Source organism: Silurus aristotelis (genome assembly GCF_946808225.1).
Source record: "Silurus aristotelis genome assembly, chromosome: 6".
Taxonomy (NCBI): domain Eukaryota; kingdom Metazoa; phylum Chordata; class Actinopteri; order Siluriformes; family Siluridae; genus Silurus; species Silurus aristotelis.
The window spans coordinates 24,649,385-24,662,405 of NC_139579.1; the positions used below are offsets into that span (position 1 = coordinate 24,649,385).

The window sequence follows — 13,021 nt, forward strand, 5'->3', positions numbered from 1 at the left end:
TCGCATGCTTTATTATGTCTGTTTCAATATTTAGTATAAACACAGAATCTTATAAGCAGCTCACAATATTACCTCTGTTGTTGTTCTTTAATTTTAATCTTTATCTGGTATTCTTAGTTCATTTACTTTTTCCCATGGCTGACTCCAGGGGAAATTCTTCATATGGTGAATTTTTTGGACATTTTCAATTACTTTCCCAAGTAACCCCATGGGGTAGTATTAATACCGCAAATCTATCTATCTATCTATCTATCTATCTATCTATCTATCTATCTATCTATCTGTCTGTCTGTCTGTCTGTCTGTCTGTCTGTCTGTCTGTCTGTCTGTCTGTCTGTCTGTCTGTCTGTCTGTCTGTCTGTCTGTCTGTCTGTCTGTCTGTCTGAATTCATTTTTTGAATCTTGATCACAGTTGCATCAAATGGGAAATGGGAAAAACAGTGCACACGTGTCCAATGATAGATACCAAAACTGAACATGTAAGCATTAACATATAGAATAATACATTTGACGGGGAAAATTTGACATAATGGCTTATACCTGGCTTTATAGCATTAAACCATGTCAATAGCTGTGTTTGTTTAACTAACTGATGTGGAAGCTTGGCAGATAGATAAATAAACAAACAACAACAACAAAGAAATAATGAAATTAAAAAGAAATGTATTATATAATTTAAGAAATCTTCAACATTTTAAAGCTGAGGTGTCAAATTGTTTAGAACAGGAACATTTTATTTTCATGGTCTACCTTTCTCCCAAATATTATTAAATATTATTATTTGTTAGATTTGAAGCCATAAAATTCTGTGATTTCTCTCTGAACCTACAGATGGGATCTGTCCTTTCAGATGGGATCTGTCAAAGATAGTGAGTGGCTGTGTGTACATATGCGAGAGAGCAGCAAAGTTTTACAGCTTCTTTCAGCTTCATCACCATGTGTTTACCAGCTGGTTGTGTGTCAGTGTGTTAGCACGTGGACATCAGGTCCATTAGCAGTACTTTTGGCTGTTATGCTTTACAGTTTTATGAAGATTTATCAAGTAGAGTCCAGAAACCTTTCATGGAGTGAATGCTTTAAAAATCACTGAATATTAAAGATGGATAAATGGCAACATTTTAACGGTGTCTGGGAACACACTTCCTGTGACCCATGGAAAGTCATTAAAACAGGTTAACCTCTGCTGTAAGGTTATTGAGTTGGCGGTGAGGTAATTTGCTATACCAACAGTCATGGAGGCCTTTCAGTTCTTTACTAGGCCTGGGTGGCTTAGGACCAGGGTTACACAGTTCACAGTACAGGGGCATAACTCTTCCTGACGGAGGAAGAGTTTTATAGGCCATCAGACACAGCCTGAAATTAATACACATGTGAGTGAAGGCTCATTGTTATCCTCTATAGAGTTTAATACAATATTAAGTTGAATTTGGATATTAATTGATTACACAGATTTACAGATTAATGTACTGGTTTTACTTCTGTTCAGAAATCAAGAATTTAAGAATCTGACATGCAGCGAGCCACAACTGATAAAATATCAAGCATATTAATATTAAACCTTATATTAGCTTGCTTCCACATTATGTTTTGCATAATTCTCTGTGGATAAGTGAGAAAGCTTTAAAAAATTTTCTTTAATATTTAAATCAAAGACAGATTATCTGCATATGCCCAATGTAGTATGTAAGTTGTAGTATCTTCCCACTATGCACCACAATAAATACACACAGTCTTGCCTTGCTGCCATATGGAGATCATTCGTACTGCTCACTGCTCTCATGAGATTGGCTGCTTCACAGTTTTGGGTGTAACACAACAAAGAAGCACTTCTTCTTCAAAGCATTTTATCACGTGGTATGTCAGATCTCAGTTATCTGAAATTAGAGGTGAAGGGTTGCACTGGTGACCCAATTCAGTGGTAGCCAAAATACTGACACGGGTTGCTGAAAGATTATATTCCCAATAAGCTTTCAGAGAAGCATGAAGATAGAACCTAATACTGTATATTACAAGATAGAATGGAAAATACAGAATAAGATTTACGCCTACATGATATCATAAAAATGCCGGACTGCGAAACATAAAAAAAATAATTGCTGTAAAATGCTACGGTGTGTTTTAGTAGAGTCTAATATGCGCTATGGTGTGTCACTTGCCCTTTAAACAATTTTATTTCTTCTGTCGAATACTTTCTTACTATTTATTTCCATTTGAACATTTTTCTCTCTTGATATCATGACTAATGATTCTCTCCAGTCTTTATTATAAATTAGCTGTCTCATTCTTAATGCCTATTTTCTAAAGAAGGCTCTGACTTTCTCCATTCCTGCAACACTTGGCCTTCTAATGGTTCCTGGCACAACAATTACTTTGCTGAAAGTGATTATTTTATATGATGACTTTTCTTGTAAAAGAAGAAAATCCACTCAGTAATGCTCAGTGCTGAAGCACCATTTCTAGGAACATTTCAAATCCATAGAAATTCTCTTGGACAGTGCAGGAGGAATTAACACCATTCTTCATTTAGTTAGTCTTTTGATTATGATTATGGTGGAGTTTTGCTTAACGTGTTTTTGAAGGCCGTAGAAATAGAAATTAAATTCATAAGTGTTTGGGTTTGGGTTAAGAATATTTCAGCATTGGATAGTGAACAGTCAGATAATGTCTGATTAAGTCAGATCACCTAACAAAACTAAATGTAGGCTTATTACAGTGTTAATGACAGATTAGTGCAAGTAGTGGCATAAATTCCTTGAATTTTATGTAAGGGGTATTATGTTATGGGTTTTATGTAAGGGGTTTTATGACACAGTGTTTGTCCTGACTGGAACCACATCCCATAATTGTGCTACCGGGAAATACTTTGCTGCTGGAGCATAACAGCACTGAATGTTCAGCCTTTTGCATTTTGAAGTAAGCAGATATGAAACAATGTGGCAATCAGAAAGCATCACATCACTCATTCCATTTACTGAATGACTTGTTATGTGGTAAAATGAGAAGAAATGGAGTGTAAGTGTATCATGCTCACTCTTTGGGCCACTGCATCTCTTCACCTCACCACCCATGGCTGGACATCCTTCCTGGACATCCTTGGCTATGCTGAGAAGGTTTTTTTTTTTTGTTCTTTACAAATGTTTGTTTTTTATTATATCCTACCATGTAAAAGAGAGCACATTTTTTACCAAATGAAAGGAATGCAGAGCAATTAGTTTTAATGATGTGCAGAACAAGTCAGCATGACAGCAATTATTGCAACATTGTTGGGCCAAGCTGCATGTGGAAGCAGTGACAGTGCAGGAAACACTAACACACCCAATACACTACAATGAGAACAGTGTTTTCATGGTGTCAGAGTCCAACTGCGCCCATCTTTAACCATGATTTAAGGTAGTGACCACGTATTGGGTCATGGAGGCAATAATTAGACCCATGACGCAAAATAGCAATCGGATACCGAGATTTCTTTCACTGAAGAAACACTGTTTGATTTTTATGTGGTTTTTAATTGATGCTCTCATAAACTGGTCCAAAAATGTTCATAATAAACATAGGAAAAGTATGCAGAACTATATGCTCAAATTGTTAGACAAATCCACGTAGTCAGGTGATGATTCAGAACAACACAACCTTAAAATGTTTGGCCTAGAATAGAAATGCTCAAGGATTAAGTGAGATTTCTGGACATATATATCATTATGATGTGAGAATCGTTGCGATACTAGAAATTGTTTTTCGTGTCAGTAGGAGAATCTAGAAAAAAGTGCTTCATGAAGTGTGTCAAGTTATCTAAAGTTATTCTTTCGGCTTCTCTCATTAGGGATCGACACAACGGATCATCCGTATTCATGATTCACATGTTCGATTTGGCACATGTTTTTACGCTGGATGCCCTTCCTAACGCAACCCTCCCCATTGATCCGGGCTTGGGACTGTCACTAAGAGTGCACTGGCTTGTGCAACCCTAATGGCTGGGGTTGGTTCCCCGACCGGGGATCGAACCCGGGCCGCAGCGGTAAAAGCGCCGCATCTTAACCACTAGACCACCAGGGAATCTAAGTTATTTATAGTTATTCAACATATCAATTTAAATATATTGTATATTAAAAGTTTTTTTTTCTTAAAAAAAAATTCATTAATAAGTTAAAATAAAATGTAAATGTTGTCATTATTTCATGTGTATGCACGCACAGTCTTTACCAAAAAAAGAAAAGAAAAACTTGATACGATAGATTTGGATAGGATTAAAATTCCAGAGATACTCCGGAAATAAATACAGTACCCCCACCTTCTCAAGAAAAACTCGTCCAATCCAAAAACAGCTCAACATTCCAGAAATATGAAAGTTCAATGTAGAGGAATCAGAATATTTCTCGAAATTTAGGGGTTCTCGGATTTAACCCAGCTTTCGTTTTGTCCTAACAAGAAACATGAAAAGTTGGATTATCTGGAAAACATGCACAATAGAGTAGGTTTTATTACATCAATATTAAATCTTGTTGCTCTGCAGATGTTTACTTATAGCAGTAAAAATGTGCAAATACTGCATGGTGGTTATACTGCATCAAATAAAATCTCAGAATATCTTGTAACATGATGCAATAAGGCAAATTTGGCAGTCAAAGTTTGTAAAAGTGAATTTTTAGAAAATGATTATGTTTTAGAGTGGATTGTTTTTATAACACGAAATGCTGGATGATATGTTCTATGATGATAAAATGGAAAAAAAAAAAAACATAAAATTTGTTTGTAAGTTTTGGCCTATACAAGCTACCAAAACAGCTTGGCATGGATTCTACGCTACTGGAGGGTTAAAAATCAGTTTTAAAGAACATATATTTTTACTGCTTTTGATGGTTATAAAGAGCAATGCTAAACAAAATTTCCAATCAGAGTCCAATCAGGCTGTATTTAAGGCGCCGTTTTTTTTTCTTCTGACAAAATTATGCGAGATGCTTCTTGGAAATTATTACTTCCAAATATTACTGAAATATAGATGGATAAAAAGTCGATTCTGATTTGGTAATATTAAGGTTTTATCTTTACTATATTAGGAGGTGAGCAGTCCCGGAGAATCTGGAACGACCAATCTCCGTACCAGGGCAAACTTTGGACTGAAGTTCAAGGCCTGCTTGACAATAACAGGAAAGCCAGCAGGCCATACAGTCACTCTCCCAGAAGAGTTGGAGGAAGCTTTTGGGCTTGTAGTTTGTCAGTGTCTCCCAGCATCTGTGTCAATAGCATTCCTGCGCTGTTGACAGAGCGTCGGTGTTTGCTTTAGTCCCCAGAGAGCGGTGGCCTGATTTACTGTTTGAGGACAATGTAATAAATTCTAGGTTGCCATCCAGCACACACAGGCGCTTCACAAGCCAGAGAGGCTTGTTTGGTTTGCATGGCATGCTACAGGCCCCTGTAGACCACGTTAAAGTAGCCAGGTGGCCAGTTCGAAGCCTGCACAGATTGTTTTTCTCTCAACCATGACCACGGAGTTGACTCACGCTGCCTGTATTTACTAGCTATTGATAAACAAGGTTTGTGTTAAATCACTCTGATCTCTGGTTGTAGGGCACATTCACACTTATTTAGTAAACAAAGACCTTCATGAAACATACAATATATAAGTGTGATGCAGACTGAAATGTATTTGTGTTATTGAAGTGCTTTGGGATTTGGACACGCTTACTGTCAAGTGTTTGCATTCTGATTTCTTTTCTATTGTGAGCGTTCTTTTAAACCTGCTGTCTGGCGCTTACATGATCTGGCAAAGAATAAGAAAGTCTACTTCAGAACTTTAACAGCTTTACACTCGAAATCAGAAGAATATGATCATTAAATCTGTGATAATAATATTTCAGAAGATGTACCACAACATTTTTTATGAATAACCTAAGAAATCAAACATAATGGGTGTAATGTGGCACAACATGAAGAGATACTGTAACCATTTCAAGATTGAGGACATCGTGCCTCAAAGTGTTTTATTCTTCTTAAACCTATTTCCCAAGCGTGAAACTTTCATTAATTAAAGCAAAACATGAAATCTTTATCAATTTATATTTAGGTTTAACATAGTGGAATGAACGTGCAACAACCAGTTCCAGTCATCACCTACATATAAACCTTTGCTCACATACATACAATACTTTACTATATATATACTATACACTATATATATATAATCAGTTTAAATATAGTATATATATATTGGATATTGAAATGATCCTTGTAGCTGGCACCACTGTCAGAGCTGCTATTTTATTATTTCAGACATTTTATTAACCATCTGTCAATGTTCTAATCACCTTCAAACATAATTCCAAGATCACATAAGATTTTTTTTTTAATTCTTATCCAAATAAATAAATAAATGCATATACATATTGCTGACTGTTTGCATTGTTCATCTTTTACAATTATTCCTCTTTAGCGGACTGCCAGCCCCCATGTCAAAACCGTGGCTCGTGCAGTCGCCCACATACCTGCGTGTGCCGCTCGGGTTACCAGGGACCACGCTGTGAAGAGGTGGCACCAGAACAAGTTTACATCCAAACTGGCACATCCAGAGTTCTGATGCCCATCCAGCCTGAAACAGAAACCACTAAGCATCAGTCTGCCCGCAGGAGACCCACTGAGAGACAAGCAAGCGAAAGCAATCCCAAAACCCAAACACCAAAGCCGCCAACTGGCAAAGTGGCCCATTCATCTGGGTAAGTCTCTCAACACCATGCAACCACTTAGATGATAAGTCAAAGAATACATAAGGGCTTGCAAGAGGAAAAGAAACTATGATAAACAGACATCTTCTTTGCTATTATTTTTTTATTTAAAAAAAGAATAATTGGCATGCTAGTGCAGAAGGTGGTATTAGTGACTATAGCCACACTCTCAGGCCTATAAGAGGATTTTAAATGGTTTAGGAAGAACTATGTTTTGCACATTTATTCATATGAATAGTCATGAATAAATATTTACTTTTGAACATTTCTCTCTAAAGCTAGAAATGCAGATCAGTGCCATAGAAATTACCTAACTGCTTTTTTCGCTAAAGTTCCTACAATTGCATGTACTACTGAAGGGCATGTGTTTTTTTTTATATATATATATATATATATATATATATATATATATATATATATATATATATATATATATATATGTGTGTGTGTGTGTGTGTGTGTGTGTGTGTGTGTATATATATATATATATATACATATACATATACATATACACACATGCACTGATTTCACTAGTTGAAGCAAAATTTCACTATTGTAAACTAATTCATAATAAGAACGAGTATACAAATGTGTGTCGTTATATAAAAAATCTGATAATATTTATAACCAATGACATAATCTATACATAATCTATCTAATTTATGTTAGATTTTCTTCATTGCTGCTATATTCTTCTTTAAAGCCTTTTATGTATTGCTCATTATCAGAATGCACACATACAGTATGACTATTTTCAATTGTAGTAGAACTATTATCAATTGTTTTGCCTTTAAGGCTATAAATGTTTCTGGTTCACAAGTAGTTTCGTTTATTATTGGCCAGCCTTTTCTAAACACACGCCACTTTGACAAGCAACGCAGCTGAAATTATTTAAGGGTCATATCTACCATATGAATATACATTTTAACAGTAACATTCCTCATAGCTAGACATTACAGAAAAGATACTTTATGAAAGTCTCTGTGTATTACTTGTGTGGAAATGTATAGAATGTACAAAAAAACAACCAAAAACCAAACAAACAAACAAACAAAAAAACATCACTGCCTCTTTGGATACACCAGTAGGTAATGATAACATGTTTAGCTTCTGGCTTTAGATTCTCCGAGCTTAGACCTTTGATTTCTCAGAGCAGACTATGGAAGCCCAGATCTAATGTGTTTTTGGTAGGACAATAGTGTAAGACATAGAGGAATAACTGACCCTCTTCTTACCCTTAACGAATGTTACTCATATTCATGCTGCTCTCCTAAGGGTATTTGGATGATACATGGTTGGAGAAATACAAAGCAAAACACATAAAAACAAAGGAAAACAAAGAAGCTCAATTTGCCAAAGAGGAAAGATGTGGTAACTGTTGCCATTTGCAGCAAAAAATACTCCTGTCATATGGAATGAATAATACCTTTTGTTTTTATTTTAGGCTGGGTTTTTTTTGCTTAGTGAGTCACTAGTATTGACTACCAATACACACAGACTAAAACTTCACTGGCTCCCAACTTAATACATTGTGATATTTCTCAAAAACAAAGACGCTCACGTCCTATATCTCTCAGCTATACACTGCTGCAGGGATTGTGCAGCTCTTGATAAGAGTGGTATTATGGTTTGAACCCTGTTTTACAGTCAATGCTGAAAGGAGCCACTTGTTCACCAGTTCAAATATATCACTGGATGTCAACTATATACAAACAAGGCTTTAACTTGTCATGATGTTCTCTACTTTGGCATCAATCCCAATGCTTTTCTAATCCTGTAAGTGCATATTAAGTTGTATTACTGCATAAATGCTGATGTCGGAATTTGTGTTTATCCAACTTGTCTTCTTGTAATATCTCAGCGGAGCTCTGTAATATATTTCATTTCGCTTTAAACTTTTATTACTATTAGCTACTTTGGCCTAAAAAAAAAACACTTTGTAAATGTGTACTTTAGCCAGATGTTTGTGTGCTTAAAATTAAATCAAATCTGTGTTTTGTAATTAATTCAAGGCTTCTGTCAAAAGTGAACAGTTGCCATGCATGTGTTTGCTTTGACATGTTGTCAGCAGACATTTTTGTGCTCTGAATCACAAGCCTTTGTGTTTGTACTATACGACAGCCAGACACAAGACCCGAGCCCTAAATTCTGGGGAGATGAATGTTCAGAGTGACTTGCCCTTGCCTGTTCATATACATGAAAGATACTAAAGACGGAGCACATTTGATTATGTGTAAATGCTGTAAATGCTTATTTATTGTTAAATGTAATGTATTGTTAAATGTTAAAGGCCTAAATGTAGACCTGTTTTCACATATATCAAATGCTAGAATCAGTATAGACTTTAGGCTGTTCACATATTTGCATTTGTACCTTTTGTAAATTTAGAGGACTGCAATTGATATCCAATAGAGGGCAGTAAAAATGTTTAGCGATCTCATGCCAAATATTCAGTGACAAACGCTTTAGCAGGACGGCGATGCCGAATATTGCTGTTTTCTTCATTCTGTTGGTTTCTTGTTAAAAATTTTCCATAGCTCATGAGCTGAAACGCAAATCCTATATTATAACCCAAAATTTGAGGTATTTAATGATTAGTAAATTGGTAAAGATTAGCAAGATTAATGATTAGAGACAGTTTCGAAGTCAACCTGCTTTCACCAGACATCAGAAAGTCTAGCTTTTTATGTCTTACTATAGATCAGACCATATTTTACCCCTCACTAGCAGCATAGGAAAAATACAAGGCTAGTGCAGTACAGTGCCCTAAAAAAAGTTCCAAGGCCAGATTAACAAATGTAGACTCTTTGTCCATAAAAATGAAAATGTCCTGCTGTTTTCACCCCCTCGTCTCTGCATCCTCTTCCTCAGGATGGTGGCAGCTCAAACAACAAGCTCCGAACTCAGTCAACCTGCGGAAATCTTTTCAGACAAGAACATTCCAATAGTCTTTCCAAATTGCTAGGATTTGAACGTTTTGCCTTTTTGCCACATATCCGAGAGCATGTGCTATGCTGGCATGTCCTTTGAACCCTAAAGTGCGTGGTATGTCCGCTGTCTGGAGTGCAAACAACACCTTCTTTCTGGCAAAACCTGTAATTTCTAATGCCCAGCTATGCACAGCAATGCCAAAAAGAAAAAAAAAAGATGCTGGATAGGTCTCAAGAGGTGTCTTGGCTAAAGGTCAATGGAAGCTGACTTAGCGAAGGGCTTAAGGGTTTGTCTGGCTGCGCTGTGTCTAGCTGCCTGGGTCCAGACGCCCACTCCACACTACACGCTGTTGCCAATTGGCCTCCTGCTGAAATGAAATCACTATTTGTTGACTGTCAGCAGGGCTTCTTAAGGTGAAAGTGCCTCTGTATTTTTAAAGGAAGCTATTTAGTATTAGTGAACATCAGTTCAGGTCTATTACACTACTGCAGTAGGCATTTCTCCTTTATGATTTCCACAGATGGCAGTGCACTTCAGACAAAAAGACGGTAAAAAAGGGTTTATGGGGTTAGGATCTTCAGGAACATCAGGAATTGGGTTCTTGACTGTGTGACAATTTTTCAGCATTACTTTCTCTTTATAGACTCGAAGGAAAGTCCTTCAGCATCTTGAACTGTAAAATAGTTTTCACCCCACCCCATAAACATAAAGTTTTAATGCTTGTAAAGCCACTGTAAATATGTACAACACATTTTTTTTCCCAGCAATCAAGCTTTTTAATTCCTGGAATTTTTACAAGGTCCAAGATATTTTACAGGAGTACTTGTTTTTGTGTTAATGATTAAGTTTGGATTGAAGCCAAACAGGCTAATATTTCAATAAAAATAAGAAGTCAATTGGGAATAAATATAAATACAAGAAGTCAATTTGGAATTTAAGTTTGGAAAAATAGCGGTTTGGGGTTTCATGACCAACAAAGGACTTCCTAGATACATATCCCTGACCAATTTGTCCCCCTTAGTCCTTCTGGACCGTGGATGCAACTTTCATGTTCATGTTTATCATCTTGCTTTTATAGGCTAATGTTCATCATCTTGCTTTCTGGAATATAATCTTCTTTCAGTATAAGAATTTGGTCCATTAGCAAATACATTCTACATAAAAGCATTCAAGTACCGAATTTATTATCAAAACATTAGTGGGGTATTCAGGCCTTTCTCTTTTGTCCCCTACCCACACTGCTTCAGTAGTCAGGAACAGCTGGTGAGGTGATAAGTTGAGCCATGACATCAGGGCGCCACAGGACGATGACTAGTGTGAGTTTGGTTCGCGTGTACAGCACACACTTTTAGCGCTCCCAAAGGCAATCTGTTTCACTGGCCAAGTCTTAGATAATGCTAGGTGGAGATTGGTAAGCTGGCTCTGGGAGCCACTTTGGAGGACGCTCTGCCTTGGAACATGTTGAAAACAGCCCGTAAACTTCCTACTAAATTTGAAGTTATAGCCTGGAGCTCTGTGAGCCGCTTGCACCTTGTTTCTAAAATAGGCCAAGTGGAATCCATTTTAGTGTACAAACCCAGTGCTGGAACATGTACTCCATTAACCATACATAATATTTGGAGTGATAAATATACTTTTAAAAGACTGTTGGAAAATTTTGGGGTCTGCTCTAAATATGCAGTGGGTGGCTCTCAGATGTAGTCCTTTCCCATTTTCACATTTGCTGGTTTCCATGTTTTGCTGAGTGACAAACTGGGTAAAGGCATGATTTCCCTTTTGCATCGACTATTAGTCACATCCTGCTCACTTGTTGCTGTATGATTAAAATTAGCACTCGATGACCAAAGCTTTACTCAGACAACAGAAACTTCCCTCAGGGTAAATTTGAGGTTTAGGTGGGAGTTTTAAAAGCATTAACTGAGACCAATCTTTCTTTTTTACTGTAGCCTCAAGTCTAAATATAGTGCTACAGAACTGATGCCAGTGAAGGCCAGTTGTATTTATTGTAGAAGCAGAAGCTTTGATATGATATTATATACACCTACTCCTTAATGGGCTGGGATCAGGATTAGTAGGAGAAGCTATGACCAAAAAAACTATTAGAGGTAAGAGTATTTATTTATTTTTTTTATATTTTTGCCTTGCAGTGTACTATTAAGTGTAAGAAAACAGCATGATTTTTGGGAACACATTAAAAACACTTTTTGGAACAATTCATAGCACACTTCACATGCTCTTCTCTTGCATAAGATATAGTCTATAAACAGCGTGATCTCAGACCTACAGCATTTTGTGACAGATTTGCACAGCAGGCATCTGCTCTATCTGGTAAAAATATTCCTTACTATCTGCTTTTCCAATCTAGCCAAACTTAGACTCTTCACCCCCCAAGCCAGACAGGAAGCTGGTCACCAGGGCTTTAAGATACTTTAATGACAGACTTCACATATACAGTATCTTCCATTTCCTTGGGAGTGGAAACTGCCATGCTTTATGTTAACTCTTATTTTCGCTTTATTTTGCGGTTTGGGAAAACCGGTCACATGGTAAATGTTTCACATCTTATGATATACAAGTAAAAGAAATACCGGCTTTCCTGTAGCTGTCTGACTATATTTATCTATCTATCTATCTATCTATCTATCTATCTATCTATCTATCTATCTGTCTGTCTGTCTGTCTGTCTGTCTGTCTGTCTGTCTGTCTGTCTGTCTGTCTGTCTGTCTGTCTGTCTGTCTGTCTGTCTGTCTGTCTGTCTGTCTGTCTGTCTGTCTGTCTGTCTGTCCTTTGCCCAAAACTTTAGAAGCACAAACTGGCCATGAAGCCAAAGTACCATATAGACTGGGCTTCCAAGCCCTGACCTTAACCCCAGCAAACATATTTTTGGGGAGAACTGGAACACTGACTACACCCCAGGCCCCCACAGAGACACACATCAGTGTCTGACCTCACCAAAGATCGTTTGACCCACAACACAAATTATATTGTGTCCTAAATACTTGTGTAAATACACATAAACTATGCATTTATTTTAATGTAAGCCATTAAGATGTGTGCACTCTTACAGACATAAAACCTCACACACTGGCTAATGTGACTGAATGGACTCAAATCTCCACAGCTCAAATACCCAAAATCTAGTGGGAAGCCTTCCAAGTAAAGTGACTGCTCTGAGCAGACTTTAACCCAAATAGCACAGTGTTTTGTTAGTTTCTTAAAGTTGAGGTGTCATACTACAGACTGAAAAAACGAATTTGGCAAAGCTTCTTATTTCTGGTCAGAAATCAGCTACAGCGAGATCCGGTGGGGGTGGGGTGGTGGTGGTGGGGGGGGGGGGGGGGGGGGGGTGGGGGGTTGGGAATGGGAGACCCAGTT

At 37.2% G+C, this 13,021-nt stretch overlaps 1 protein-coding gene and 1 long non-coding RNA gene across 2 annotated transcripts in view; one reads left to right on the plus strand and one right to left on the minus strand.

The window, feature by feature from the left end:
- The window catches only part of LOC310727485, a 147,380-nt gene that overhangs the window by 50,826 nt on the left and 83,533 nt on the right, over positions 1 to 13,021 (minus strand). The window lies entirely within an intron of this gene.
- Positions 1 to 13,021, plus strand: part of LOC310727432 (latent-transforming growth factor beta-binding protein 2-like) — a 118,279-nt gene that overhangs the window by 14,010 nt on the left and 91,248 nt on the right. Inside the window, 1 exon segment of the mRNA XM_083543904.1 lies at positions 6,427 to 6,706. Coding sequence (XP_083400030.1) covers positions 6,427 to 6,706 — 280 coding nt within the window.